Source organism: Mastomys coucha, unplaced genomic scaffold (genome assembly GCF_008632895.1).
Source record: "Mastomys coucha isolate ucsf_1 unplaced genomic scaffold, UCSF_Mcou_1 pScaffold13, whole genome shotgun sequence".
NCBI classification, from domain to species: domain Eukaryota; kingdom Metazoa; phylum Chordata; class Mammalia; order Rodentia; family Muridae; genus Mastomys; species Mastomys coucha.
This window is the reverse complement of record NW_022196895.1, coordinates 21,493,330-21,513,927: the sequence shown is the minus strand read 5'-3', so window position 1 is coordinate 21,513,927 and position 20,598 is coordinate 21,493,330. Positions and strand designations below refer to the sequence as shown.

The 20,598-nt window shown below is 38.2% G+C and overlaps 1 protein-coding gene across 3 annotated transcripts in view; it reads right to left on the bottom strand.

Annotated features, from left to right (window-relative positions):
- Positions 1 to 20,598, bottom strand: part of Kiaa1328 (KIAA1328 ortholog) — a 290,749-nt gene that overhangs the window by 185,213 nt on the left and 84,938 nt on the right. For all 3 annotated transcript variants that reach the window (XM_031365156.1, XM_031365157.1, XM_031365158.1), the window contains one exon: positions 8,262 to 8,389. In XM_031365156.1, the coding sequence (XP_031221016.1) occupies positions 8,262 to 8,389 (128 nt within the window). The remainder of the gene's footprint in view (positions 1 to 8,261; positions 8,390 to 20,598) is intronic.

Sequence of the window (20,598 nt, the reverse complement as noted above, 5' to 3'; positions counted from 1 at the left end):
GGGAAACTGGGAAAGGAGAAATCATATGACATGTAAATAAAGAAAATATCTAATAAAAAAAAAACAAACAAAGATCCAAGTGCTAGCTACACAGGATGAAAAGAAAATTCCTCAAAGCCTGTACATGCCCCTCCTCCTCAAGATGATAGCCTATTTTTTGTTATTGACTTTTTTTTTATTTTCATTTTTTATTAAACTAATAAAGTTTATTTTAAAATATAAAAAAAGGAACACAGTTAATGAATTTCTTTCTACATCATGTGTTGAAATCACAAACATATCAAAATACAAAAGAATAACTCACAGCAAAGGGTCTGAAATAATGAAATCTGACTGTCATTGGCCATTCTGGATGACAGTGTGTCCTCTAATGCTCCCCCACTATTATTTCTTTTACCATCAGTTTTTTGGGGGAGAAAAAGAGGGGTAAGCTAATAAAATATAAGGAGTTTAATACAAGAAAAAAGCATGATTTTGGTATTCCAGAATGGCTTTATTGAACTTCTAGGTCTTGTGGTATTAGAATAGACTAAAAGGAAAATTTATTGTGCATATGTCAAGTTAGATACAAGAGTTCCAACAGGTCCAAATGTTTAATTCACACACAGGAAATACTATGCAAAAACCATGCCAAGATAATCCTCGTGACCTTTTGCCTAATTATATAGTGAAAACTAGGTGAAATAAATTTTACATTCTAGAATTAAAAGCAACACAAAGAATATAGCAAAATAAAATGGATACTTCAGATAACATTCCTTTCTTTCTTTCCTTATCCAGAGGTGTTGATGATAGGAAGAAGATTATGAAGATGGAGTATTCTTCTCTCCTTCCCGCTACCCACAGCCCATTCCTTTCTTGACTAGTACCAGAAAGCCTAAGCTGTCACAAGAAGTTCAGTTTTTCAATACTATCTCAGAGCTGCAAAGAAGAAGAACCCAAACAGCTTGTTACCTTTTTTTTTTTTTAAGTTTAAAGCATTTTGAAAAACTGCTGCAAGCACCTAAGACAAATATAAATATTCTTATCTGCTCTCGTAATAACCCTGCCATTGTTAGAGTCCTGGTCCACTTCTTACAACTGTAAGTAATTGACTCTGGGCAAGTTATAATCTCTCTGACCTTCCCAGTCGAGGGTAATAATGATGCCTACTTTATAAAGTTAAGCTGAGAATTAAACATGTCAATGTACATACGGAGCTTAAAATAGTATTTGGTCTAGAGTAAATGCTGTGTAAGCACAACCTGTCATTGTTACTGCTACCATTATTAAAATAAGTAAGAGTCTAAAAAGTTGAAAAGTGAAAAAGAATAAGTCAGATAGGTTTTGAAAAGTGTGCCTAATATAAATGTAACATTGGAGCAGTTGTCTAAGCTAATGAAAGCCATTTCAGCACGTGTTAAGAGGCAACAGTACAGACTACTGGCATCATACAAATGAGAGCTGCTAACAGCAAACGGCAGAAAGAAATAATCAATGAACACCAGCAATGACTGTCACTCTGACCAATCCCTTCTAAGCACAATAACATTTCCTGTGCTCTAAATAAGCTGTTTAATTGAGATTCTACAGGATATCCACAAGAATGCAAAGTTAATTTCATTGAACACACTAGCACAAGGAAAACTTTTTTATACCCTCAAAAAGATTCTTTCTCTTTCTCTCTCTCTCTCTCTCTCTCTCTCTCTCTCTCTCTCTCTCTCTGTGTGTGTGTGTGTGTGTGTGTGTGTGTGTGTGTGTGTGAGAGAGAGAGAGAGAGAGAGAGAGAGAGAGAGAGAGAGAGAGAGAGAGAGAGAGAGAGAGAGACTGTGTGTCTGTGTCTACTTACAAACATATGACTGATAGGCCAACTTCAGGTGCTACTCCTATTCCTCATGGGTTGCCAACCTTATTTTGAGATGGCCTTCTACAGGCTGAGTGGTCCCAGAGTCCCAGAGTCTCCTGTCCCTACCTCCTCAGCATCAGAATTACAAGCACATGCTAACATACCTAGGCTTTTCTCCAGGTCCTGAAGTCTTGGGTCTTCATGCTTGAATAGCAAACACTTTACAGACTGAGCTATCTCCCTACAGCAACACAAAGGTGCATTTATCTGAAGTATTTACTGATTCAGACCTCTGGAAGAGTACAAAGAATTGTTATCCTGCTGGAGTCTTGAGTGAAAATACAAAAAGGCAGTTTTATCATACATACAATTTTCAGAGCAGTCGATTTACTTTATAATCAGTAATTACTTGTCATTAAAAAGGCTTTTTGAGAACTGTAAAAACAAAATCAGAGCTTTGACAAAGTTTGTGAATTTTGCAGTACAGACATGGTTGGAAAACAATAGGAAAAAACAGATATTTAAAAACTGGGAGAGATGGTGGAGAGAAGATATGAAGCATCTAGTACTGGCCTGGACGTAATGAGCTCTCCTGACTGTGAACAACACAGGACATTAAATACAGGATGCTAACTCAGGATTAGGCTGGATTGGTATCAGCTCAGAGAAGGAATATTGGTCCTAACAGCAAATGAAAGGAGGGTGTGGCCTCCAATGGGGAGAGTTGTTGGAAACTTTCAGCAGATGGTATGTTTTAGATGGAGGTGACTTTTTATTTGAAAGCTATGTAAAAGTCTCTTGGACAATCCCAAGCAACTCAAAAGAGGGCTTCTCATGCCTGGGACTGGGGTTTTTGTTGGATGACCTCTGGCTCTTAGAGAGATCACTGTCAGCACAGGTGAAAAGGTATCATTTAAACTCTATAGGTACTCTTACACATTAACTTATGTGAATTATCATATTTTCAGATATATAGGGTGATTCTTTACAGCTCTTTCAGACATCCATACTGTTTTTACCATCATTCCTCCTTGGTATTTATCTAACTTAATTATAGCCCTTGTGGTTCATATTTCTGCTATCAGACCCCTTCTTTATTGCTCCCCAATTCCCCTACACCAGCAACAGTCGCTTTTTAAGTTTCCTGATTCCTACAAACTTCAGGGTTTTCACTCACATTGGAACCTTTGGAGCCAGGAACCTCTAATGGGAGAGGACATGGAACATCTATCTTTTTGGGTCTCGGATATACATCACACAGGATGATGTTTTTTTCTAGTTCTGTCCACTTACCTGCAAAGTTCATGATTATTTCTCTTTACAGCTGAGAGGTGTCCATGATGCATAGGTACCACATTTTCATTATCTATTTGTCTGTTGAAGGACATTTAGGTTATTTTCATTTGCTAGGTATGGTGATTAGAGCAGCTGTGAACATGGCTGAATAAGGATCTATGGAGTATGCTGTAGAGTTCTCTTCAACGGGGCTTCGCAAGGCTCCATGGAGTGGGGAGGGGTTCATGAGCCCCCACCCCTAACTGAGGAGCTATAGCTTCTGGGGAAGGGAGTGAGTTCTCTTTAAGAGTTTGTCTGCTGCTAAGCCAGTTGTGCTCCACTGAGTGGCCCTACACCCATAAACAACAGGTAGCACAAACTGGACTTAGGGGCTATTAAAATAAAATAGACCATGAGTTTGCAAGGGGTAGAGGTGAATCTGTTAGGAGTTATGAGGGAAAAGTAGAGAATGAAAAGCCATCCTAATATTTATATGAAACCATAAAAATGATTCTAAATAGCCCATGTAATCATAATCAGAAAAACTAATACTTGTAGCTATTTCAATATTTGACAAATTTTGGGTATATATACTAAGGAAATAAAATCAATGTATTGAAAGAGGAAAAAATTTAAGAATTTCTTGAAGGATTAATACAAATATTATGATTCTTAAAAAAAAATACATTCAAGCCTACCCACTGTAGTTACTGCTGCTGGTTATATGTATTATAAAGCTTTTTGTTCCCAAAGATGATGTTTTTAAAATTGTTTTTACTTTTACACATTATATTTCAAATAGGAAAGAAACTTCAAACACAATTAAGTTCTTACAATAGCCCACTGTAAGCTTTCCCTTTCAATTACCTCAGAGCATCTTAGGCATAAGCACATTGAAGTAGCAGTCTGAGATTTGACCATTAATCAGTATCTGTCAAATGGATGAAGAGTGTATGTGTGTGTGTGTGTGTGTGTATGTATATGTATATGTATATATATATAATATGCTACATATTATATATAATGTTATATATTATATAAGCTTGACTTTATAACTTGGGATAGTTAGTGCTGTTTGACAGTTCTGTGGGATTTCGAGGGAGCACAGAAGCAAACCTCTGCCATCTCTGTGAGGGAGCTAGACTGGACTGAGGTAGGAAGGTTCAGTCTGTAGACAGGAAGGAGGGCAGCATTCCATGGGATGGGTTCCTGGACTAAGTAAAGAGGAGAAAGTGAGCTGAGCACCAGGATTCAGCCACCTCATGTTCTGGCCACCTCTGCTCCTGGCCATGGCTCTCAGACCAAGTCAAAAAACACCCCCCACACCTGTTTTCTTGACTACTTTTGCCAGGTATTTATCACAACAATAAAAGAGAATAATACATGACTCAAGTTAAGTAGGCTCACTTCCATTAAACTACTACAGGGTATAATTTCTTTTTAAAAAGATTTTTCTTAGGAGATGGAGTGGTCTCTATTTTTTCAGCAATAGTTATATATTTATTGATTAGGTAAGATCCAGTGTTTGCCTCAATATACTAAAGCCATTAAATTATTCCTAGTTGTGTTTTTACCTCTGGTCCTTATAACACCTTTTAAATTTGGAATAAAGTTCCTTCATCTAGATGATACTTTAATTAGCTTTCTAAGAGTAATCTATGAAGCAGTGAATTTCATCATGGAGTTTTCATGTACACTTTGTTTTCATTAATCCTCTTCTCTACTGCTCTTACCCATGCCCCATTCTGATACTCTATTCCCTCCCCCAAGTAGTCTTCCCATCTTCCATGGCATGAGTGTTCCCTTTTTAGAATTATTTTACTTTTAAACTTTGGGTGTGAGAGTATATGTGTTTGTGTGTGTGTGTGTGTGTGTGTGTGTGTGTGTGTGTGTGTGTGCATGTATGTGTGTGACTGTGTGTGCATATGCTATGGGCCTGTGAGTGTGGGTGCCTATGTATGTGTGTATGTATATATGTGTGTGCATGTATGTGTGTTTGAGTATGTGTGTGTATATGTGCATGTGAGTGTGGGTGCCTGTGTATGTGCGTATGTATGTGTGTGTGTGTGTGTGTGTGTGTGTGTGTGTGTGTGTGTGTTTGAATGTGGGTGCCTGTGAAGGCCACAGATATTGGATCTTCCTGGAACAGAATTATAGATGACTATGAGGTAGGCACTGGGAACTCAATTCAGTTCCTCTGTAAGAACAGTATTTGCTGTTAATTACTGAGCTGTCTCTTTAGCCTTGATCTATGTATCTTATTTGCCCCTACCCCCAATTCTCCTTTAAAACTCTTCCTTTCACTATTGTCTTTATGGATTCATGGCCTAGTAACCCTTCACAAGGTCAACTTTGGTCTGACTCCTCTTTTACCATTACTCACTATGAAGTTTAGTGTATTCTTAATGTTTTCACAACTAGTCTGTGCTCATATCTGCACGGCATCTTTCTTATTTGTTTGTAATTACACTCTACTTCTTCTTTAATAAAAAAGGAACTCATTTTCCCTTTCTAAAGTCAAACAGCAGAGCCTAGAAGTCACCTTTAAGTCACACCTTCATTTTTATGTTTTATGAAGACATTTTAGAACCTGATCATCAAGTACTTGCTGAAAACATACATGGTTTAAAAGAATTCTAAGGTCTGGAGATGTCTCAGGAGTTTCCTGGTCCAATTACATTAGTTCAGAGGAGGCCTGTAATTGGACAGAGAAAAGGGAGGCAGCACTAAGAGTTGCAGAGACAGAGCCTCTCAGAGTAGAAGAGTACAAGGAAGATGGCTGCTGACATGCACACACATGGCGTTTTCCAGCCACAAGTAGCTATGATTTCACAAGGTTAGAAATGTTGCAATAAAGCTTTTATCATTATCAATTGGCTTTGAAATTATTGTATTGGTGTCTGGTTACTGGGTATGGCGTTTCGATTTAGTTACTGGAATGTGGGATCTCTGACTACATGGGTTTATGGCTGAGGAAGTAGTAGTGGAGCCAGGGATAAGGGAATGAGAGCTGAGTCCACAGCAATTGGGCATCCGGGGGGTGGGGTGGGGGGGGAGGACCAGCTCCAGAGAGTTGGTGGTCCATGGCTGGATCACGGAGCGTGGTCTGATCCCACAGAGAGGCAGTGGGTTTTTTTGTTTGTTTGTTTTGTTTTTAATATTTCCCACAACACAGAGAGATGTCTCAGAAGTCTGGAGCATTTGCTACTCTTTTGTTTTGTTTTGTTTTGTTTTGTTTTGTTTGAGACAGGGTTTCTCTGTGTAGCCCTGGTTGTTCTGGAACTCACTCTGTAGACCAGGCTGGCCTCAAACTCAGAAATCTGCCTGCCTCTGCTCCCAAGTGCTGGGATTAGAGGGGTGTGCCACCACTGCCCGGCGCATTTGCTACTCTTGCAGAAGACTGAGTACAGTTCCCAGCACAGACCTGGGATAGCTTACAAAGACTTGTAACTCCAAATCCTGGGGATATGGCAACAGATAGGTGCGTATACCACATGCAGTCACAGACACACAGATACACACATATACAGATGATTAAAAATGAAATATATATTTCAAAAAGCTCTCTGGATTAGGTGAAAATAAACAAGAGATATATATCTTTTTGGTTTTTTTGTTTGTTTGTTTTGGAGCTGGAAATAAAACCTAACTCCTCACACATGCTAGGCAAGTGTTCTACCTACTCCACAGGTATCTTCTTTTGAGAGCACATTCTCTCCATAGACTTGGCTGACATTTTCCTTCTAGTTTCTCGGTTAGTTGCACCTCTTAAGATTCAAGTTAAGTGTGGCAGTGTTAATTATTACTAAGTTTTGCTTGGTCTCTTCCAGCTGTTCTTAGAGACTCCCTTTCAGCATTAACATTTTTTTCCCTGCCAGTGTTGTGGCACTTGCTTCCTTTTACTTTAATAACCATGTCTATTCTCCTACAGTTTTAAGGCTCTCCTAGTTTTGTTAGATGAAAGGCTCCCTGTCTCCTCCATAGCCCCTTCTTAAGTTGTCTTTGCTTCTGTGTTGTCTCCCTCAACTGTGTCCTGCCATGGGCAGAGCAGAAGCATGAGGGTGAACCTGATCTTCACACGCACTCTGGCTGGAGGCAAACACAGAGTTGTCAACTTCTTTTTGGATTAGTAAAGACATGTACAGAAACAATCAACATCAGCTGCAACATTCCTCTATGGCCACTGTACAACCTAGCTTTCAAAAAACAGAACAAGTGATAACATTCCAAATTGAAATATCAGTAAGCCATTAATAATTTGATGGTCTATGTTAAAGATCTCAGCTAAATCACATTATGATGATATTAATATTATTAGGTTCTTTGTTTTTTGTTTTGTTTTGGTTTGGTTTTTTTACTTTCCCATATGTGCCAATTTTAGGTTCAAAACTAGGATTCCATTAGCAAAACTCTTAGCCCATCTAAAGCAGTTGTGTCCAGGCTAAATAGTAATGTTCTTTAGACAATTTGCAAGGAATCCTCAAGTTTGACCTTTGGAGTCTTGATACTATTTGGGGAGCATGGATGGAGGACGTGCTCTGTGACTGCTTCATTTCACTGATTTTCATAATCTGAAAATTATCATGTGTACTCCACATGTACTTATCTGTATTTTTCATGCTCAGTGTGAATGATGTTAAATGACATGGTCTTTTCTATTAAGATAAAGGTTATCTCTAATCATTTGAAGATTTTATTCTATAAGAACAAAGACATCAAATATCAGTGCTAGCTACACTAAATGTGTAACTCTCATGCTTGTTTTTACATCATAAAAGGTGATGTTCTCACTACTCATCACTTGATGATAGGTAGTAACTTATACATAGAAGCTTATACAGAAGTCACCAAATAATTTATTATTCTAAGAACTAGAATAAAAAAATTTCCATTAATATTTTCCAAAAGGACACCAAACACCCATGCTTAACAAAGGGCTGGTGGATCTTTATTAAGTAACAGGTCAGTGCACATTCTTACCCAATCAAAAGTCCCTAGTAACCACCTCCTACTTCAAGTTCCTTTTATGAACAGGCAAGGAAAGAGGAAGGCCACAGACATGGAAGCCATGAGATATGTATAAATTTAAAACAACATGCAACTCATGTGACTGTCTACGTAAAAGGAAAATGACACTTTTGGATCAAAAGAGGCAATTTACCTGCTGCTCCTGCTCTCTAGCAGCTCCAAGCTCTGAGAGGGACATGGTAAGCTTCTCTTGCTGCTCTGATAGGTACTTCTGGTAGAGACTTAGAAGTTCTTGGCATTCTCTATACTGTAGCTGAAGAGGTGAGAATGCAAATTAAGGGAAACAACCGATTCACATACAGATATAAACAAAACACAGAAAAATACAGTACTATATGGCCAGAGTAGGTGATATGGAATCATCAGATAAAAATAGTTCATGGGTCCAATTCTGAAGCAATGATGAGAATAAAGGAAGTACTCCTGATCACCCCAGTGATACCCTAAGAGATATTTCTCTTAGTTTCTTTGCAGAGCCTTACAGAGAAACCCCATCACATTATGTAAACAAGCAAAGTGAAGCAGGGTATAGAGCACATGCCTGCAACCCCAGCATTCAGGAGGTTCAAACATGATGTTGACAATCATGAGTTCAAGGTCGGACTGGGGCAATACATCCAAAGGAAAAGGAAAGAAAATTAAAAAGAGAAGAAGTCAATAATATAAGAGTTAAAACTCTAAAACTCTCAAAAGGAATCATACAAGTGCATCTTTGAGATACAGGATTGAGAAATTGCAAAGAAAAAAAATCCTAAATTGAAATACTCTGAAATCATTTATGAGATAGAGCATCAATATTCAGAATATATAAACAGATCATACAATTCAACAGTAAATAATACTAATCTAATTTTAAAAACTGGCAAAGGTTCTGAGGCAATTTCCAAAAGAAATACTTGGATGACCAAAAAATAAAAGATGGTAACCACAACTGCGATCAGAGAAGGCAACTCAAAAGCACAAAGAAGGACTCTGCATCCAGTGGGACAGCCTCAGCCAAAGTTTAACATGGATGTGCTCAAGTGGAACCTTCCAGTCTAACAGATACGTTCATCTGCTGCTACTTTGGAACAAGACTTTTGTTTTTTTTGTTTTGCATATCAATAATCACATCAATATTTTACCAATAATGTCAACAGAATTTTTTTTTCATATATATCTCATTTCTGGTATAGAGAACATGGTAACCTAGCTCGGGGTGCCCTTCTTCACAGATCCTAGCATGTGAAGAATTCTCAAGCTGAAAGCACTAGATCAGAAAGGTTCAACTTCATAGGTCAGGCACCTGGGACACAGGTAGGCCTGTCCGAGCTTCTTAATGTAACTCTTTTCTCTTAGGTTCCCTTTCACTCTAATTATCTCTGAATCTCCCTCTCAGCACTTATTTAGGTATGCTGTTGGCATAAGGACTACTGTCCAATGGGATTATTCTATACATACACTTCTACAAAGATCATCATGATTAAGAGTAAGGATAATATTTCTTAAATGTCAGAAGTTGTAACTAGATTCAATATTCCTTAACATTTTCATAACCTAATCATTGCTTCTAGGCAGATTCCTATTCTAATAACTTTTGTCAATCACAATTGCATAAATAGCTACCTGCTTCATTATTCTGGTTATTAACCTTTAACAAAAATGAGCCCAAGATGGCTTACAGGAGAGTACTGGCTCACAGTGAAAGGCCAGGTCACTAAGCTTATAGAATAACATTAATTTCAAGAGCTTGCTGAACACTTAGTGTTTGAAACAACAACAACAGAACAAGAGCAGTGGTATAAATAAGCTAATAGTTTCTATTATCAATCTATGCTGTATTTCTATGGTTTTACATTTTTGACTTTTGTGTGTGTGTGTGTGTATGTGTGTGTGTGTGCGTGTGTGTGTGTGTGTGTGTGTGTGTAAGCTCCAAGAGATAGGAATGTGTGGTTCCAAGGAGACAGTTACTATGAATATAAAAAGTTTTTATTCTAGCTGCTACCATATACAGTAATGCTTATAACATGTGAATATGTATAATATGTGTATGTGTCTGGTGACAGAATATGAATTTTACTCTAGAAACAAGTGCAATTACATAGATTATAAGTTAATGTCAGCATTTGACACAAATTATAGGCATTTAAATACATTCTAGGTGACAGAATATAAAAACATATAGTCTCATATTTTTTGATTTTTTTAAAAAAAATTTCTTTCTTGGTTTTATCAGATTTTAGAATAACCTATATTTAATTTTTCCTAGCACAATGAGATTTTAACCCTGCACCTAGAGAGAGATCTTAGGAAAATGTAGTTAAAATTCTTCTCACTGAAGGGGGAAACTACTTATTTAACTGAATCTTGATCAGAAAATAATGTACTAGTAATGGAAGATCAAACCAGAGAAAAGGTTCACCAAACCATGAAACAAATGGGCATGCTGTAGTGTATGCAACTACCATTTAAAAGCTGAGCAAAGCCACCAGTTAGCACAGCCTCTACTGAAGAAAGAAGCCCTTCTGAGTGACTACATCAGTATCGACTTGTGTTGAGTAAGATCACACTGAAATATAAACTGCACCAGTCAGCTGGAGTGGCTACAGGAAATCTTCCATAGCACAAAGGCTTCACATGAAAATGTACCACACAGAAAAGCAAACTGAGGCATCTGAGTAGAATGATTAGGGTGGCAGGTGAACCAAAATAGTAAAGCCTCCGAGGTGTGGGGCACAAAAGACCAGACAAGACGCCCCAGCACTTCCAATACGAAAAGAGATGGTGACCAACTGAAGAGTCTCTGGTCCAGCAAAATCCACTGCCATCACCCACCTTAGCCTCTATTCCAATGCACAGAACACAACTTAATCTTGTACCAAGCAGCTGCCTAATACAGATCCAGAGAACAGAAAAGGTTAATCATTAAAATCTTAAAAAAAAAAAAAAATGAAGCCAAGATGCATTGGCTGAAGGAATCCTGGAATAAGAAAAATGCAAGGCGAGCTTGAATTGTCTTTTTATATTAATGCAACAAAGATCTCAAAGACCAGAGATAGGGGGGTGGGCTTGAAGGGACTCGTTAACCAATTCTGGGACAACTGTGCTTGGGAATAAATAATCACGCTAATTAATAGAACTTGGATAAATAAAACCCTAATATTTCATAGTGATACTTCAAACAAGAGAAGAAAGGGTAGGAAGGCGAAAAATAACCCCTGGAGCCCTTCTGCTCAGAAGAATTAGTTATAACAAACTAACACATAACAAAAACAGAGAAATCCAGATTCAGGAGACTGTTCAACTGTTTAAGCCAGAGAGGACTGTGCAGAGGAGGACAAGAGCTTACTTTTAGAAGAATGACAGCAAGCTATTGGAAGCAGTGGTGAAGTTAAAAAAAAATCAGCATTTTACAACACACAAAAAAGCTTCCTTTGATACATTGGGATCACCACCCAAAGAATTAGTACTACTAAACCAGAGAGGCTACAAACAAAATTGCAACAATAGGTAATAATCTATGAAATAGATTTAGTAATTGTTTAGTCTGAATTTAAACAAATAAACCTAACTTAGTTTATAGAAATTAAAAAGTAACAAAGAAATGAGTCAAATCATACCAAGCACAGAAGAGCCCAGAATTCTGGCAACTCTCAGAAGCAAACAGTGAGAAGGGCAGTGCCTTAAGAACATAGGTCTGTAGGGGGCTCTGCTACACCGCAGAAACCAGGGCTACTGCCAAATGCCATCCATGGGCAGAGACCAGGGAAAGATAAACAGAAACTTTTAGGACAGCAAGGAAAATTGGGAGAGTTGATAGTTTATATTAGGAGTTACTGCTAGTTTGTTTAAGCATCCTAGAGTGACATATATGTATGTGTATATATATATATATATATATAAAATATATGTACATATAAATATGTATATTATAAATATGTATATTTATATATATATATAAAGTAAAATGTACAATTCTTTAAAAACAATTTATGTGTACACATGTGTGCTTGCATGTATGCATGTTACAGATTATTTCTATTATTAAGAAATGGGTCTAAATTTAGTTAACATGACATCTGTCACTCTAAAGTGGTTGAAAATAAAAATATATACACATTTTAAGTATATAAATGTGTTTATACATTTTTATTGCAAATACACACATGTACTCACAAACACACACACATGCACACATGCAGAGGCAAAGCAAAAGTACCCCATATTTGTGGAGTCTAGTACATAGTGGTTCACTGTTAACTCTTGTATACATTTAAAAATTATTATGATAGAAAACCTTTTCATTTTTTGCTTTTCTGGTTTACAGTTTTGGTGATGTTTTTCTTCCTTTCCTTTTTCCCTATCACGGAGTATCATAGGAGAAACAGAAAAGAAGGCGTCAGGTGAGCCCCCTAAGAGCTCCTACCCCACCATGTTCCCTTGGTCATTAATTCAGGTGGCAAACTGTTACTGACTCATCAAAGATTAATCTGATAAAATATTAATGGGTCTATATTTTGTGCCAGGGGAGGCAAAGTCACAGTAGCAAAACAAACAAAAGAAAACAGATACAAAAACCTAGTAAGTCATATACCAATTTCTAAAAACTATAGAAAACACACAAGGCAGTGATTCAGAGCAAGGAAAAGTGCAGAGGAAGATGCTGCGCCAACGTTCCTAGTCTAAATCTTGTAGTAGCTTGTGGAACTATTTCATCCTGGGAAGGAAACTGCACTGGAAACAAGCTATGAGTAGAAGGAAATGATTCCACAACCCTGGATAGAGTGACCTAAACACAAATTTCACATATACATTAGGTTAGGTTGTGATCTGTGCAAGCGTACACATACAAGTGTGATACCTACTCGGGGAACTAAGCCAGTGTTTTCAGAGGGGACTTAACCTCTGTCTCCAGTCTGACAGCCACAAACCACTTGGGAGGCATTTGTTCCTATATTTTGCCTATTCTGGCTTTTCAGGAAAACTCCTACATGCAATGGAGATCCAAAGCTCACACATTTACCTTGAAGTTGGGTATACTAATACACTATGAAGACATCCCTTACTTCTATGTCTTGAGCTTTAGACAGTTCCACCAGCATTCTGGCTGCTGGGTGCAATACCTGAATTTGTTTCAGAAGGGAGGTACCATCATCTGTAATAGTCACATTGTCTTTTCCATCTTGAATCATTTTGTCCATTCCTTTGGGTCCAAGGCTAGTTTTTTTAATTAGATATTTTCTTTATTTACATTTTGAATGATATCTTATTTTCTACTTTCTCCTCCAAATAACAAACCCTGTTCCCTCCCCCCTTCCCCTGCTCACCAACCTACCCTCTCACACTTCCTGGCCCTGGCATTCCCCTACACTGGGACATAGAACCTTCACAAGACCAAGGGCCTCTCCTCCCATTGATGACTGACTAGGCCATGCTTGGCTACATATGCAGCTGGAGCCATGAGTCCCACCCTGTGTACTCTTAGGTTGATGGTTTAGTCCCTGGGAGCTCTGGGGGTACTAGTTAGTTCCTCCTAACGGACTGCAAACCCCTTCAGCTCCTTGGGTCCTTTCTCTAGCTCCTTCAATGAGGACCCTGTGCCCAGTCCAATGGATGGCTGTGAGCCTCTACTGTATTAGTTAGGCACTGTCAGAGTCTTTCAGGAGACAGCTATATGAGGCTCCTGTCAGCCAGAACTTGCTGACATGAAGTGTCCACAATACTGTCTGGATTTGATGATTGAATATGGGAAGGATTCCCAGGTAGAGCAGTCATTGGACTGTCCATCCTTTAGTCTCTGCTCCATACTTTGTCTCTGTAACTTCTTCCATGGGTATTTTGTTCCTCCTTCTAAGAAGGATGGAAGTATCCACACTTTGGTCTTCCTTCTTCTTGAGTTTCTTGTGGTTTGTGATTGTATCTTGGATATTCCGAGCTTCTGGGCTAATATCCACTCATCAGAGAGTGAATACCATGTGTGTTCTTTTGTGATTGGGTTACCTCACTCAGGATGATATTCTCCAGATCCATCCATCTCCCTAAGAATTTCACAAATTCATTGCTTATAATCACTGAGTAGTACTCCCTTGTGTAAATGTACCACATTTTCTGTATCAATTCCTCTGTTGAGGGACATCTGGGTTGTTTCCAGCTTTTGGCTATTGTAAATAAGGCTGCTATGAACATAGTGGAGCATGTGTCCTTATTACATGTTGGAGCATCTTCTGGGTATATGCCCAGGAGTGATATAGCTGTGTACTCAAGTAGTACTATGTCCAATTTCCTGAGGAACCACCAAACTGATTTCCAGAGTGGTTGTACCAGCTTGCAATTCCACCACCAATGAAGGAGTGTTTCTCTTTCTCTACAACCTCGCCAGCATCTGCTGTCACCTAAGTTTTTGATCTTAGCCATTCTGACTGGTGTGAGGTGGAATCTCAGGGTTGTTTTGATTTGTATTTCCCTGATGACTAAGGATGTTGAACATTTCTTTAGGTGCTTCTCAGCCATTCGGTACTCCTCAGTTGAGAATTCTTTGTTTAGCTCTGTAACACATTTCTAATACAGTTATTTGGTTCTCTGGAGTCTAACTTCTTGAGTTCTTTGTATATATTACATATTAGCCCTCTATTGGATATAGAATTGGTAAAGATCTTCTCCCAATTTCTTGGTTGCCGTTTTGTCCTATGGATAGTGTCCTTTGTTATACAGAAGGTTTGTAATTTTAAGAAGTCCCATTTGTCAATTCTTGATCATAGAGCATAAGCTATTGGTGTTCTGTTCAGGAAATTTTCCCCTGTACCCATGTGCTTAAGGCTCTTCATCACATCCTTTTCTATTAGTTTTAATGTACCTAGTTTTATGTGGAGGTCCTTGATCCACTTGAACTTGAGCTTTGTACAAGGAGAAAGGCATGGATCAATTTGCATTCTTCTACATGCTAACCACCAGTTGAGCGAGCACCATTTGTTGAAAATGCTGTCTTTTCCCACTGGATGGTTTGAGCTCTTTTGTCGAAAATCAAGTGACCATAAGTGTGTGGGTTCATTTCTGGGTTTTCAATTCTATTCTATTGATCTGCCTGCCTATCACTGTACAAATACCATGCAGTTTTGATCATAATTGCTCTGTAGTAGAGCTTAAGGTCTGGGATGATGATTTCATCATAAGTTCTTTTATTGTTGAGAATAGTTTTTGCTATCCTAGGTTTTTTGTTATTCCAGATGAATTTGCAAATTGCTCCTTCTAGGTCTGTGAAGAATTGAGTTAGAATTTTGATGGGGATTGCACTGAATCCGTAGATTGCTTTAGGCAAGATGGCCATTTTTACTATATTAATCCTGCCAATCCATAAGCATGAGAGATATTTCCATCTTCTGAGATGATCTTTTTCTTTCTTTCTTCAGAGATTTGAAGTTCTTGTCATAAAGATCTTTCACTTTCTTAGAGTCCCATCAAGTTTTTTTATATTATCTGTGACTATTGTGAAGGTTGTTTCTTTCTCAGCACGTTTATCCTTTGTGTAGAGGAAGGCCACTGATTTGTTTGAGTTAATTTTATATTCAGCCACTTTGCTGAAGTTGTTTATCAGGTTTAGGAATTCTCTGGTGGAATTTTTGGGGTTTGTTAAGTATACCATCATATCATCTGCAAATAGTAATAATGTGACTTTTTCCTTTCCAATTTATATCCCTTTAATCTCCTTTTGTTCTCCAATTGCTCTGGCTACGACTTGAAGTACAATAATGAATAGGTAGGGTGAGAGTGGACAGCCTTGTCTAGTCCCTGATTTTAGTGCAATTGCTTCAAGTTTCTCTCCATTTAGTTTGATGTTGGCTACTGGTTTGCTATATATTGCTTTTACTATGTTTAGGCATGGGCCTTGAAGTCCTGATCTTTCCAAGACATTTATCATGAAGGGGTGTTGGATTTTGTCAAATGCTTTCTCAGCATCTAATGAAATGATCATAAGGTTTTTTTCTTTGAGTTTGTTTATATAGTGAATTATGTTGATGGATTTCCATATATTGAACCATCCCTGCATCCCTAGGATGAAGCTTACTTGATCATGATGGATGATCATTTTGATGTGTTCTTCGATTCAGTTTGCAAGAATTTTATGCATCGATATGCATAAGGAAAATTGGTCTGAAGTTTTCTTTGTTAGGTCTTTGTGTGGTTTGGGTATCAGAGTAATTGTGGTTTGATAGATCGAATTCAGTAGAGTACCTTCTTTTCTGTTTTATGGAATAGTTTGAGGAGTATTGGTATTAGGTCTTCTTTGAAGGTCTGATAAAACTCTGCACTAAAACCATCTGGTCCTGGGCTTTAACTGGTTGGAAGATGATAACCGTTTCTATTTCTTTAGGGGATATTGGGAGTGTTTACATTATTTATCTGACCTTGATTTAACTTTGGTACCTGGTATCTGTTTAGAAAATTGTCCATTTCATCCAGGTTTTCCAGTTTTGTTGAGTATAGGCTTTTGTAGTAGGCTCTCATGATTTTTTGGATTTTCTCAGTTTCTGTCGTTATGTCTCCCTTTTCATTTCTGATCTTGTTAATTAGGATACTTTCTCTGTGTCCTATAGTTAGTCTGCCTAAGTAAGGGTTCATCTATTTTGTTGATTTTTTTCAAAGAAACAGCTCCTGGTTTGGTTAATTCTTTGTATAGTTCTTTTTGTTTCCACTTGGTTGATTTCATTCTGAGTTTGATTATTTCCCGCCTTCTACTCCTCTGGGTGAATTTGCTTCTTTTTGTTCCTGGGCTTTCAGATGTGCTGTCAAATTGCTGGTGCAGGCTCTCTCCAGTTTCTGTTTGGAGGCACTCAGAGCTATGAGTCTTCATCTTAAGACTGATTTCATTGTAGCTCATAAGTTTGGGTATGTTGTGGCTTCATTTTCATTAAACTCTAAAAAGTCTTTAATTTCTTTATTTCTTCCTTGACCAAGTTATCATGGAGTAGAGTGTTGTTGAGCTTCCATGTATGTGTGGGCATTCTATTGTTTATGCTGTTATTGAGGAGCAGCCTTAGTCTGTGGTGATCTGATAGGCTGTAAGGAATTATTTCAATCTTCTTGTATCTGTTGAGGCCTGTTTTGTGACCAATTATATGGTCAATTTTGGAGAAGGTACCATGAGGTGCTGAGAAGAAGGTATATCCTTTTGTTTTAGGATAAAATGTTCTATAGATATCTGTTAAATCTATTTGTTTCATAACTTCTGTTAATCTCACTGTGTCTTTGTTTAGTTTCTGTTTCCATGATCTGTTCAATGCAGAGAGTGGGGTGTTGAAATCTTCCACTATTATTGTGTACAGTGCAATGTGTGCTTTGAGTTTTAGTAAAGTTTCTTTTATGAATGTAGATTCCCTTGCTTTTGGAGCATAGAGGTTCAGAATTACGAGTTCATATAGGTATATTTTACCTTTCATGAGTATGAAATGACCCTCCTTATCTTTTTTTATCACTTTAGGTTGAAATTCCATTTTATTCAATGTTAGAATGGCTACTCCAGCTTGTTTCTTGGGACTATATGCTTGGAAAACTGGTTCCAGACTTTTATTCTGAGGGAATGTCTGTCTCTGTCACTCTGTATGCATCAAAATGTTGGGTACTGTTTAGGTAGCCAGTCTGTTATTTTATGTCTTTTTATTTTGGAATTGCGTCCATTGATAGTAATAGATACTAAGGAAAAGTAATTGTTGCTTCCTGTTATTTTTGTTGTTAGAGTTGGAATTCTGTTCATGTGGCTATCTTCTTTTAGTTTTGTTGGAAAATTACTTTTTTGCTTTTTCTAGGATGTAGTTTCCCTCCTTGTGTTGGAGTTTTCCATTTATTACCCTTTGTAGGGCTGGATCTGTGGAAAGATATTGTGTAAATTTGGTTTTGTCATGGAATACCTTGGTTTCTCTATATAAGGTAATTAATAGTTTTGTTGGGTATAGTATGTGTTCTCTTAGGGTCTGTATAACATCTGCCCAGGATCTTCTGGCTTTCATAGTCTCTGGCAAGAAGTCTGGTGTAATTCTGATAGATCTGCCTTTATATGTCACTTGATCCTTTTCCCTCACGGCTTTTAATATTATTTGTTTTGTGCATTTGGTATTCTGGTTATTTTATGATGGAATTTCTTTTCTGGTCCAAACTATTTGGAGTTCTGTAGGCTTCTTTTATGTTCATGGGCATCTCTTTATTTAGGTTAGGGAAGTTTCCTTCTACAATTTTGTTAAAGATACTTACTGGCTCTTTAACTTGGGAGTCTTCACTCTCTTCTATACCTATTATCCTTAGATTTGTTCTTCTCACTGTGTCCTGGATTTCCTGGACGTTTTGGGTTAGGATCTTTTTTGCATTTTGTATTTTCTTTGACTGTTGAGTCAATGTTTTCTATGGTATCTTTCTGCACCTGAGATTCTCTCTTCTATCTCTTGTATTCTGTTGGTGATGCTTGCTCTATGGCTCCTGACTTCTTTCCTAGGTTTTCTATCTCCAGAGTTGTCTCTCTCTGTGTTTTCTTAATTGTTTCTACTTCCATTTTTAGATCCTGGATGGTTTTGCCAGTTCCTTCACCTGTTTGATTGTGTTTCCTGTAATTCTTTATGGGAATTTTTGTGTTTCCTCTTTAAGGGCTTTTACCTGTTTACCTGTGTTCTCCTGTATGTCTTTAAAGGAGTTATTTATGTCCTTCTTAAATTCCTCTATCACCATCATGAGATATGATTTTAGATCCAAATCTTGCTTTTCCAGTGTGTTGGGGAATCCAGGACTTGCTGTGGTGGGAGTACTGGGTTCTGATGAAGCCAAGTAGTCTTGGTTTCTGTTTGTAAGATTCTTGTGTTTACCTTTTGCCATATCTAATCTCTGATGTTAGATATTCTTGATGTCTCTGGCTGGAGCTTGTTCCTCCTGTGGGTCTGTAAGCCTGCGTCAGCACTCCTGGGAGATCAGCTCTCTCCTGGCAAGACCCGCACAGAGGGTTGTGGATCAGCTGTTCCTACTGGGTGCAGATGAAGGTAGAAAGGACCTTGTCCCAGTTGCTCTGTTGCTTATGTGCCTGTGCCTCTTGGCTGGACCTGCCCTAGAAAGTCTCTGGAGAGAAAAAGGGGATCTTGCCTGAGTGCCAGGTCAGAGAACTCCCTGGAGACCAGCTCTCCCCTAGTGGGAAAGGTGCACAGAGGGCTGTGGAACAGGCGCAACTCCTGGGTGTAGATGAAGGCAGGAAGGATTCTGCTGCTTCTCCAAGGCTTGTTCTAATAGCATCAGCAACCACTTTGGCCACATAAACACTGTTGAAGAAGATCTGGGCTGGATGTTGTAGTCCTGGTATGTGCCTTTCCTGTGGCTGCCTGGCTCCCGCAGCAGGCACCCCGCTATGTTCTCTGGCAAGGAGACCTTCCTGGTGTCTGTGTGGGTTCAGGAGGACCGATGGACAAGGATTCTGGCTTGCTGTGGAGTAATGGTCTCTCTGACAGCCTCCTCCATGAACCTTCCAGAAAGCCCTAGCACTGCGCTTTAATAATTTATATTGTGGGAAAAAATCCACAGGTAGAAACTATTTTTTCTTCTCCCTATTTTTGCTTTACCTATGCTCTATCTTTTTCCAGCATGCTTTCAAGCTTTCTGCAGTCTGAAAGCTCTCCATCTCCAGGCTGTTAGTCAGGGAGGCCTTCAGGGAGAGTACTCTCACAAGGTGGATGCAAGCTCTTCAACACATAATGAACATACCATCTCATATTAATAATTACAGGTAAAAATTAATAAAAGTCTTGTGAGTAGTATGAAAAAGGGAATTAGTTTTTATATGATAAAAATAACATCAAATATCTTATGGTTAAGTTAGAAAAACATTAGGGGTATACCATTCTTGATTCTAAAATAACAGGTTCACTCTCGACAAATGAAAATGCTGCTCAGAGAGGCACTAAGAAACTTGTGGATGGAGTTTCATTACCTGAGCTCGGCATTGCTGCAAAGCATATGGCAACAAAGTGCTTTATCAAGAACTTCCCTTTACTGATGCCTGCCTGATATAGCCAAGCTCAGATGTGTTGTTTAGCAAAATTATATTAAAAATTTGCCAAGAACCAGATGCCTTCCTGACCCTCTTATCAGGAAGAGTTACAGAGGAAGACTCCAAAACACTCAAGGAGAAACTTCTTACATTGCCAGGAACCTTGTGTGGTCTAAGAGAGTTAAGCCCCAAGGACAAGCTCTAGGGCCAAGGCCTCTTATCAAACATAGTTAATAACAGAGATAAAGACTTAAAATTTCAAAATAAAAGCAGCGGTGTTAGGAAATGGATTGTGCATTTTAGGCTCAGTCTAGGGGTAACTTCTTATGAAGGAGATCTCAGCTAAGTCAGTTCAACAATTTCTACACTAAGAAAACTCACCTCTCCTGAACTAATACACCAATCAGTTATGTTCATAAAGTTGGCCAGAACCAAGTATTAAAGGAGAGAAAAATGAAATAAATGCCATTTGGTTTCG